An 11,478-nucleotide genomic window follows, 5' to 3' on the forward strand; every position below is an offset into this window, starting at 1 on the left:
TTGTTACTAGCTCTGGTCACCATGTTGTTCAATAGGGCTCTGGAACTTATGCCTCTTAACCGAAATTTTGTGGTTTTTGACCAACATTTCCTCACTCCCAACCCGCAGCTTCTGGTAACCACCATTCCACTCTCTACTTCTATAAGCTCAACTTTTTTAGATGCCACATATAAGTGAGATCATGCAGTATTTGGCCAAATGCTGTCTTAAGTGGTTTACACATATGAATGCATGTATTTCTTATTACAGCCTAGTGAGGTAGACACTATTATTATCCTATTTTCAAAGATAAGGAAACAGATACAGAGCAGTTAAGTGTTTACCCAAGGTCTCACCATTAGTAAATGGCAGAGCCTATACTAACCTGGGCAGTCTGACTTTGGCATTCACACTCTTGACCATATATTGTGCGGCCTCCCGGTGGTTCCTGCTACTCTGAATAGTCACTACTTTATGCCTTGTTTGTCTCTGTTTACTTATTTGTTTGTAACAAACAAAAATCTTACCATTAGTTCTTTCAGAATCTAGCAAGTTTGATGATACTTGAAAAATATATGTAAACTCATTTTTCTTTGTTTTTTAGTTTGTTTTATTTTAAAAATTTTTGTTTTTTTTTAAAGTTTTAGGTTGAACGTTTATTCTGGATGAACCAACATTCAAAAATATGTTCCAATAATTGGATTTGAATTACAAACAGCTTTCATCTAAATGTGTTCGTTTTAGAGATGTGTAAATGCACAGAGAACAACTTGGAAGGATACCAATGAAACTGATAAAAGATTTTGCCTCTGGGGAAGGGTATTAGGAACAGGAATTGGTAATTGTTAAAGGAAGAACTTGGTCTTATGCATTTCTGAAGAATGCATTTTCTTTTTTTCTTTTTGAGACAGAGTCTCGCTCTGTTGCCCAGGCTGGAGTGCAGTGGCACGATCTTGGCTCACTGCAAGCTCTGCCTCCTGGGTTCACGCTATTCTCCTGCCTCAGCCTCCCGAGTAGCTGGGACTACAGGTGCCTGCCACCATGCCTGGCTAATTTTTTGTATTTTTTTAGTAGAGACAGGGTTTCACTGTGTTAGCCAGGATGGTCTCCATCTCCTGACCTTGTGATCCGCCCGCCTCAGCCTCCCAAAGTGCTGGGATTACAGGCGTAAGCCTCTGCACCCGGCCTGCATTTTCTTATTACTTGTGTAATGGCAAACTAATTTAAAAAGTATATCCAAGGGTCTAACATTCTTGAATGGTTTCAAATGAAAAGGTCTCTCTAGTCTACTGGGATCTTGCTGAGCTGTCTGCCATCTGTATTACCTTGTGTTCAACTACTATGCATTCTAGTAAGAAGCTTTATTGAGGTGTGTCTTCTATCCATCTATCTTTAATACTTTACTTGCAATTTTGGCCCTGGGCCCAAGAGACTTGTGAACAACCGTCCTCTCCATACAGTAGCTTCTGTCCCTCCTGATAAGTCTTGGGTCAACACACACTACCAGTGATATGCTATATTAAGCCTTTTTCCTCCTGTGGAGTTGTTGAGCTAAATACGGTTTTGATAAAAGACTGAGTGGGTGACTGAGAGGGAAAAGAAGTCATGCAAAAGGAAAACCTCCAGCTCCAGTGTTAACATTCACTGGAATCTCACAGTTCTCTGAACATGCCATGTTCTCTCTTTATTGATGTATTTGTATCTGGCGTTTTGTCTACCTGTTTCCTCAAACTGGATTGCTCTTCTCTCTAATTTCAGCTGGCCAATCCTACTAATCCTTTAAAACTCACCTGGAGGGAAGGCCTCCTTCTGCAAAGCCTCTCTTGATGCAGATTATCAGCTTTCGCTCTCTACCAGGTATACCCCCAAACTCACCCTCACCTTGAGTCATCACCTCCTCAAAATGCAATTGTATCCTGTTATTGTTAACTGTTCACTTGTCTGCCCATGTCTGCTCCAGGCTTTGTGCTCCTTAAGGACAGCAGTCGAGCTATGTGATTTCCCAATCCAGTGCTTGGCACAGACAAATTACTAATTTTTTTCCCCAGCTTTTATTCAGGGGTACATGTGCAGGTTTTTGCATGGGTAAACTGCATGTCACAGTGGTTTGATGTACAGATTATTTTGTCACCTAGTTAATGAGCATAGTACCTGATAGGTAGTTTTTTGATCCTCACTGTCCTCCACCCTCCACCCTCTAGTAGTCCCTGGTGTCTGGAGTGTATACTCAATGTTCAGCTCCCACTTATAAGTGAGAACATGCGGTATTTGGTTTTCTTAGGATAGCTCACTTATGATAATGACCTCCAGCTCCATCCATGTTGTTGCAAAGGAAGTGATTTAGTTCTTTTTTGTGGCTGCTAGTGTTCCATAGTGTATATGTACTGCATTTGCTTTATCCAATCCACTGTTAATGGGCATCTAGGTTGATTCCATGTCTTTGCTATTGTGAATAGTGCTGCGATGAACATACGTGTGCATGTGTCTTTACGGTAGAATGAGTTATATTCCTTTGTGTATTTACCCAGTAATGGGATTGGCAGGTCAAATGGTAGTTCTGTTTTAAGTTCTTTGAGAAATCTCCAAACTGCCAATAACTCATTGTTTAAAATGAACTTGCCATATACCTCTATCATAGATGCTACCCTTCAGTAGCGAGAAGACCTATAATACATTTTAGTGATCTCTTTTTTCATATCTACAAGTTGCTAACACTGAAGTAAATTGATTCAAAGGAGGATCTTTAAAGAGGCTCCTACATGATGAAACTGTAGAATACAATTATTAAGTACTTGATGTAGGTTTTCTTTAGAATTGGGCAGACAATTGGTTTCAAAGATGGAGCCTATCATTTCTAGGCTGTGTCACCCTAGACCTGAGGTTGGTAAATGATAGCCCGTGGCTGAAGCCAGCTTGCTGTCAGTTTATTATTATTTTTTTAGAAGCTAGGACTCACTCTGTCACCCAGGCTGGAGTGCAGTGGTATGATCATAGCTCACTACAGCCTTGAACTCCTGGGCTCAGGTGATCCTCCTGTCTCTGCCTCTGGAGTAGCTAGGACTACAGGCACATGCTACGCTGCCTAGCTAAATTAAAAAAAAAATTTTCCAGAGACAGGATCTCCCTATGTTGCCCAGGCTGATCTTGAACTCCTTGCCTCAAGCAATCCTCCTGCTTCAGCTTCCTGAGTAGCTGGAATTATAGGCACAAGTCTATCTGATTTTTATAGTCCCTGAGTGAAGGATGATTTCTGTTTTTTAAGGTGGTTAAAAAAATGTAAAAATGAAAATATTTTATGATGTCGGCTGGGCGCAGTGTCTCATGCCTGTAATCCCAGCACTTTGGGAGGCCAAGACAGGCGGATCACTTGAGGTCAGGAGTTCAAGACCAGCCTGGCCAACATGGCGAAAACTTGTCTCTACTAAAAATACAAAAATTAGCCAGGTGTGGTAGCACATGCCTGTAATCCCAGCTACTTGGGAGGTGGAGGCAGGAGAATCGCTTGAACCTGGGAGGCGGAGGCTGCAGAAAGCAGAGATCATGCCACTGCACTCCAGTCTGGGCAACAGAGTGAAACTCCCTCTTAAAAAAAAGAGAATATTTTACAATGTAAAAATCATAGGAAATTCAGTTTCGGTTTTCATAAATAAAGTTTCATCAGAGGCCAGGCATGGTGGCTCATGCTTGTAACCCCAGCACTTTGGGAGGCTGAGATGGGAGGGTCACCTGATCTCAAGAGTTCAAGACCAGCCGGGGAAACATGGCAAACCCTGTCTCTGCCAAAAATACAAAAACTTAGCCAGGCGTGGTGATACATATCTGTGGTCCCAGCTACTTGGGAGGCTTAGGTGGGAGAATCACTTGAGCACGGGGAGGCAGAGGTTGCAGTGAGCCGAGATCGCACCACAGCACTCCAGCCTGGGCAACAGAGTGAGGTTGTCTCAAAAAAAAAAAAAAAAGTTTCATGAGAACACAGCCACTTACTTGTTTGCATGTTTCCTATGGCTGCTTTTGCTCTATAATGGCAGAATTGAGTAGTTGTAACTGAAATCATAGAGCCAGTGAAGCCTAAACTAGTTGAATCTTTATAAACAATGTTTGCTCGTTCCTGCTTTAGACAATTTATTTGACCTCCCTGAACCTCAGCAGTTTTTCCTATACAATGGAAATAGTAAACAGTATCTGCTTCAGGCTGGGCATGGTGGCTCATGCCTGTAATCTCAGCACTTTGGGCCAAAGCAGGCAGATAGCTCGAGTCTAGGAGTTTGAGACCAGCTTGGACAACATGAGACCCCATATCTACAAAAAAATAAAAAAATTTAGCTGATTGGGGTGGCATACACCTATAGTCCCAGCTACTCAGGAGGCTGAGGTGGGAGGATTGCTTGATCCCAGGAGTCTGCGGCTGCAGTAAGCCATGATCGTGCCACTGCACTGCAGCCTGGGTGACTGAAGGCGACCGTCTCTCAAAACAAAAAACAAACAAAAAAGTATCTACTTCAGAGGATTGTCATTAGGTTAAATGAGATAATGCAAATAAGCACTCAATAAATTTAGCCATTATTAGTCGTAATTTACCACAACACTGTTGCTATAATTTTATTATTACTGTTGTTGTTATTATCTTGAAGCTCCCTTCAATAAGTAGTGTTGAATTATAATAATGTTTAATAGCCTTACAGTAACAAATGTTTTCTTATTGTTAAACTACATTTGGCTTGAGGCTTTCTCTGTAGTTTGAGTTCCTAGGTAGCTAACTGCAACCTAACATAGTATGTAAACAAAATTCCAACCTAACTTATGAGTATATTTTTGCAAAGACTAGCTGAGTCTCAGCCAATCAAAGCAGCTGAGCTTCAGCAATCACAGGTTGCCAAATGATCAGACCATGACCATATAAGGCAAATGCTTCATCACACTGTACCCAAATAAGATAACTGCTGAGCTATACCCAATCAAGCTATTTCTATACATCACCTTGCTTTTCTCTGGACAAATACTGTCTGCCCACTTTGCTGGGAGGAGCTCTCTGAACCTCTCCTGGTTCTAAGTCATGCTGGATTCATAAATCATTTTTTGCTCTAATAAACTGATTGATTTGTCTAAAGTTTATCTTTTAACATTACTTAATCAAGAAAAAACATTTGTTTTATAAGTGCTGAATTATTAAGCAAACATAGATGAATCAGTAACTATGCTAATGTTTACCTTTCTACCCATTAAACTTTTTGAAAGCTTATCAGCATACATTGATTCCTACTCCCTAGTTAAAGCATTTCCTGAAACTATTAAAATAAGTGGCTCTTTGTATACCTTAAATAGGTCTAATATTTTTGTTTGTTTTTTGGAGGCACAGTCTCACTCTGTTGCCCAGGCTGGAGTGCAGTGGTGTGATCTTGCCTCCCTGCAACCTCCTCCCAGGTTCAAGCGATTCTCCTGCCTCAGCCTCCCTAGTAGCTGGGACTATAGGCACACCACCACCATGCCTGGCTAATTTTTTGTGTTTTTGGTAGAGATGGGGTTTCCCCATGTTGGCCAGGCTGGTCTCAAACTCCTGACCTCAAGTGATCTGCCCGCCTCGGCCTCCCAAACTGCTGGGATTACAGGTGTGAGCCACCCCGCTTGGCTGCTCATAATATTTTTAAAAGCAATTTAACACAGTATGGTAAACAGCTAATCTTTGCCAGAGGGAAACTAGGGTGAATCCTGCTACTCAATTGAAGATAAATTGAAATTTTCCCATCTTAAAATTATTAATTAATTTCGTCTAAAAATTCTGATAACTTCGTTTCTTCAGTGGTTTCTTCTTGTGTATAATGAAGATAATAACAGTATATCATGTGATTGTTTAGCCTTCAGTTTACCATTTTAACAATTCTTGATTTTCAGGTACATTTTTCAGCATTAGCAACTGGAAGTGGGGAATAAGAATAATAAATAAATATAACTAAATACTTAACAAGAAAGGTAGAATTTGGAAGCTACAGTAAAATCTATGTACACACAAAAAAAGATTTTAAAGTTTATTTTTTCCCCAGAAGCAAAGTTATCAGAATTTTTAAAAGAAATTCATTAATAACTTTGAGATGGGAAAATTTCAATTAATCTAATCTGTACCCTGATGGTGGGCAAATTTTTAAAGCTATCTAGAAAGTAAATACTATCCCTTTCATTTAACTATTTGAAGTCTTACTATATTATGAACATAACTTATTTTACTTTGCATCCCTAAGATGTAAGGTTATACAAAACCTAACATAAAATAAGTGACAAATAAATATTCACTGAATTGAAACCAAGACTCCTCATGGGTGATCAAAACACAGCTCTCAAAATGGCTGCCCAGACTCTATATAACTTTGGTAGTTATATAAACGTTGTGTAGGTCTATTCAGAAGAAATGGCACAATTGAGACATGATATGGCTTCTGTTTCTGCCCTTGATTCATCTTTACTTTCCATTGTCATATTACTCTACCTTTCTATTCTCTACATAATAGCATATCACTTTAAATGTATTATCTATTCTCCTTTCCAGTGTGGCATGAAAATCCCACCACTTCATCTTCCGTGTTTATAGCAAGCAATTTAGAGGTCCTGTTTTATAATGATCTGGGGGAAATATTCATCATGACAGCATTTTCTCTCTTAATTCGGGACTCTTGATGAATAGTCCAAAGCACCTTTCTAGGAAAGACAGAGACAAATATATTTCCCTGGGTACTCTTAGTTTATGAATTCTTGTTTTTAGGACAATGAGTACGTATTTTTTAAAACTACTAGTAGTACTTTTATTTTATGACAACATTAACTATACCTTATAAAAGGTCGTGTCACAGCAAGGATTGTTCTGATGAACCAAGATGGATGAACAATGATGAATGATTTCAAATTCTTCCTCAACCTATTTTGAAAAAAGAAAAAAAATACATTACTCTTAACCCATTTTCAGTAGGAATTAAAACATAAAATATATTCCTAAATAAGAATATATATAATTTAAGTCTGGCATGGTAGCTCATGCCTATAATCCCAGCACTTTGGGAGGCCAAGGCAGGCAGATCACCTGAGATCAGGAGTTTGAGATTGGCCTGGCCAACATGTTGAAACCCCATCTCTACTAAAAATAAAAATAAAAAAATTAGCTGGGCGTGGTGGTGCCCGCCTGTAAGTCCTGGCTACTCAGTGGATTAGACAGGAGAATCGCTTGAACCCAGGAGGCGGAGGTTGCCGTGATCCAAGATCATGCCACTGCACTCCAGCCTAGGCAACAGAGTGAGACTCCAACAACAACGACAACAACAAAAATGTGTGTGTGTGTGTGTGTGTGTGTGTGTGTGTATATATATAATTTTAGGGAGTTCTGTGCAAGTTACTATTACCTGGTAGGAAGATATAGAATGGCCACGATTAATTACAAGAATGCTTTTTGAGATGTAATTTGAAACTTGTATGATTCAGACGTCATTTTCTCATAGAAGTAAATGTAAAATAGAATGGTTGTGTTCTTAGAGTGCATGAATCTATAACCAACATGGTGTATTTTTGTTTAATGATGCTTTTATTCTCGTCAGTATTACCTTTACTATTTTGAAAAGAATACATGCTTAATAGCAACTTAGACAATTTATTTGATCTTATTGAGACTTGGTTTCTTCTTGTGTATAATGAAGATAATAACAGTATACCATGTGGTTGTTTAGCCTTCAGTTTACCAAAATCAAAATAGTGATTAAATAATAGAGCCCACATACCGTCTGTCAATCATCTGGTAGCATTTCTTCATCCAGCCTAGCCCTGGCATCCTCCTTCTTGGGGTTGCACCATTCAAGTACACAATCATATAGTCTTCAGCTACCATCAACTCTAAAGTACTTATTACATATCTGATCACAGGAAGGAAGAGGAATGTTTTCAGTTCCCACATCCTATTGACACCATAATTACATAACATTAAAAGTACAGGGTGTATGAAATTTAAGAACGATTGTGCATATTACCTCTTTACCTTGGGAAGAATACAATTACCTAAGAGCATTCCTCTGAGAGTATTACTCATTTATCGGTATGGCTATCTATCTTTTAAATGGAGGTACACTAGAAAAATGTATGGGTTAGAAAGAATCCTGACTTTCAAAACTGTCAACAATGTTATCAAATACTAAGGGTAACTCAGGTTAAATAAGGGCAGATATTAATGAAGTCAGGTTATAGTCAGTCTTAGCTGACTAAGAACATGTTATGAAGGAACAAAAATAATACTTTGCCCAAAGGAAATGTTACAGAATTTTAAAATGCAAGCAAAATTCTGTTCATCTTGGTTTCAGTCTAGTCTACCCACAAAAGAGCTCCTTTAAAAGTTTTAGCCCCTTGAGCAACATTCCTTGACAGAAACCTTACTGACTTTTCACTGAAGGCTTAGAACATTCTACATCATCTATTTTCTTTAATGAAAGATGCTCTATCTGACATTACATGCCACAGACATTAACTCAAAGCACTTTGTCATAAGTATCACTCACAGGAAAAGATTTTCCATGACATAGTGGTAATCCGCCCGACTGCTGTCTGGCAGAAAACAGGCGGCAAACACAATGATGGCATTTAGACCGTCCCCATAGTATCCTGGGGGACAAACAAAAAGACACTTGTAACCAATTGAAAGCTCTTAACAAGGTAATATCTGACCTAATGGATAAATATGAAGCCTTGGCAAGTGTGTCTTTGTGGGTATATTAGCAGCATGAAATGGGGATTATGTTGACTATAGGTCTGTAGGTATATACGCATATAGTTATCTTTCAGTGGTTAACATCTATGTTTTATAGAGTGTTAAATATATAGGGCAATTATATTTGCATATGTAGGCTATTTATATATTACGGATGATTATATTGTTGTACATAGTTGTGAAGAGGGTGTGTAAATATTCAACATCACAAAAAATGAGAGGGGGCAAGACTGACCTAAATGTCAGATTTATATCATACTAATACATAAGTACTTATACAGCACTTCTTTCTTCTGATGGCTAAGAAAGAGATTCTGTTTGATCCTCTATAGTTCTTTTTAGTCTTAGACACTGCTTAATTTAAAGGGAGAATTTAGCCACTGAAGTGCAATATAATCTCTCATCCACACACTCCAGTGACCAAATACTAGTGAGTAGACAAGTAAAACACCTTTATTTTGATTTCGAGGCCTGCAGTGCCCCTGGGATCAACAGACAGTGTGAGAACCCATGAAAAGTTCTAGCCAGGCCTTGTTCTGTCCAATATTTTACTACCATGTAATCACCAGTGGGTATGTAGAGTTCTGAAAAAACTGACACATTGGGCTCTGGGAGGACTGGACCAGGCTTAAGCGTATGTCCTGTCCTCCTACTCAAAGCTTGGAGGAAATCTCTATTTAATGATTCTACAGTCCAGAGCTATATGACGTTCCCCCATCTTTTTTGCAGTAGAATCACACTCTCTTTGTAGAGAACATCTTACTAAACTGCTTTTCAAGAGTTAGTTAACTCCATCCAAATCTATATACAGCCAGGCCGGGCGCCATGACTCATGCCTGTAATCCCAGCACTTTGGGAGGCTGAGGTAGGCAGATCACTTGAGGCCAGGAGTTCGAGACCACCCAGACAGCACGGTGAAACCTTGTCACCACTAAAAATACAAAAATTAGCCAAGCGTGGTGGCGCACGCCTGTAATCCCAGCTATTTGGAAGGCTGAGGCAGGAGAATGGCTTAAGCCTGCGAGGCAGAGGTTGCAGTGAGCCAAGATCGCGCCACTGCCCTCCAGCCTGGGTGACAGAGTGAGATTCTGTCTCAAAAAAACAAACAACAAAAAAACTATTTACAGCCAATATTTTACTGCCACGTAATCACTCAGTGAGTATTTAGAGTTCTGAGAAAATTAACACATTGAGTTCTGTTAAGCGGCTAAGGTTCTGAATTCTATGAAGAGGAAGAAAACTTCCTCTCATAAGAGGAGGAAAACTAAAGATGGGTCTGGCTAAATTATATTTGAGTAGTATAAAATTCTGTACTTTTGGGAAAACTTGAGAATTGCTTCCTGGTAACATGGAACTGAGGAGTGGAAGTGCTACTTGCAGGAGCTACTGAGAAAACAGCAGGTGGGAAATGCGGAAAGTGTGGCCATTGAAACTCCGGGGGTCAAGGAACATGTAGATACATCTCAGGACACCATTCCCCATCTTTTGAAAGCTCTGGCATAATTTTGGAATTGCCCTGTCTTTTAAGTAAGCTTTATATTCCCATAGTTTCTTTGAAACTCACAGCAGGTGTCAGTCAGACCCCCACAGGTAACTATATGGAATGTCATGCATCTTTCACACTTAAAAAGGGAAGCAATGTGTGAATTTTTTATTTTTTAGTATCCCTGTCTAAACGATTGGAATTGATGTCATATAGTTTTGGACTATAGAATCATTAAAGAGATTTTCTTCAAGCTTTGAGTAGGAGGACAGGACATACGCTTAAGCCTGGTCCAGTCCTCCCAGAACCCAACGTGTTAGTTTTTTCAGAACTCTAAATACCCACTGGTGATTTCACGGCAGGAAAGTAATGGCTGTGTATAGATCTGGATGGAGTTAATTCACTCTTGAAAAGCAGTTTAATAAGATGTTTTCTACAAAGAGAGTGTGACTCTACTGCAAAAAAATATGGGGGAAGAGAGCAAAACTAACTAAAAATATACCCAATTATGGGTTTGTGTGTATTACTAATTTGAGGTAGTTGTATACAGTATTTATACTACAAGTGGTGATACGGTGTTGTTGTATATAGTATTTATACTACAGATCTTAGAAGATGCTACCTATGTAAGTATTCAACTGATGCAACACATGTTTGTGAGAGAGCAACGTAGTAGCTTCTCTGGATATTTTTGCTTTCGTTCCATCTTTTCCAATATGCAGGGTATTTATCAACTACTTTTTAGAATGCAATATGAAGGAAAATGGCAGGAGGAGACATATCTTAATACAAAAATTGCTTGTTACAATAATTTCATTTCTGAAGATGCATAATTAAATGGAAATCCACAAAGGATATGGTGGCTTAGCTACACTAATCCTCATACCGCACAGATAAGCAATTCATCCTCATCATGACGAAAAGACAGACGTTCATTAAAAGAGACAACAGACATAATGAATCCAACTTAAAAGCAAGAAAGCATCCTTTCAAAAGCGTTTTTCTAAATGTAGCAATCTGGCTCCAGAGTGTTACAGTAATTTCAAGATCATGACCACTCAGTTACTTTGATTTCTTTCTTTATTTCCATGAACTTCTAAGACATTTTTTTTCGAAAGGGAAAGACTGAGGTTTATAAACAGTACTTCAGATGTCATTTTAAATGGCAGTTCAGCTCACTGTGTAAATGCTGTCTGCCCTTGGAATGTTGCAGCGTCATGTTCATCCAAGTTTATTTAACTAAAGGAATACTACGGGATCAACCTACTACTTCATGATCGCTGTC

General features: G+C 39.0%; 1 protein-coding gene across 9 annotated transcripts in view; it reads right to left on the bottom strand.

The window, feature by feature from the left end:
* PRUNE2 (prune homolog 2 with BCH domain) overlaps positions 1–11,478 on the bottom strand; it is a 292,041-nt gene that overhangs the window by 18,248 nt on the left and 262,315 nt on the right. For all 9 annotated transcript variants that reach the window (XM_055351078.2, XM_019033860.4, XM_063696471.1 and 6 more), the window contains exons 13-15: positions 8,502–8,604; positions 7,734–7,865; positions 6,797–6,883 (exon numbers count right to left, since the gene is read on the bottom strand). In XM_055351078.2, the coding sequence (XP_055207053.2) occupies positions 6,797–6,883; positions 7,734–7,865; positions 8,502–8,604 (322 nt within the window). The remainder of the gene's footprint in view (positions 1–6,796; positions 6,884–7,733; positions 7,866–8,501; positions 8,605–11,478) is intronic.

Source organism: Gorilla gorilla, chromosome 13 (assembly GCF_029281585.2).
Source record: "Gorilla gorilla gorilla isolate KB3781 chromosome 13, NHGRI_mGorGor1-v2.1_pri, whole genome shotgun sequence".
Taxonomy (NCBI): domain Eukaryota; kingdom Metazoa; phylum Chordata; class Mammalia; order Primates; family Hominidae; genus Gorilla; species Gorilla gorilla.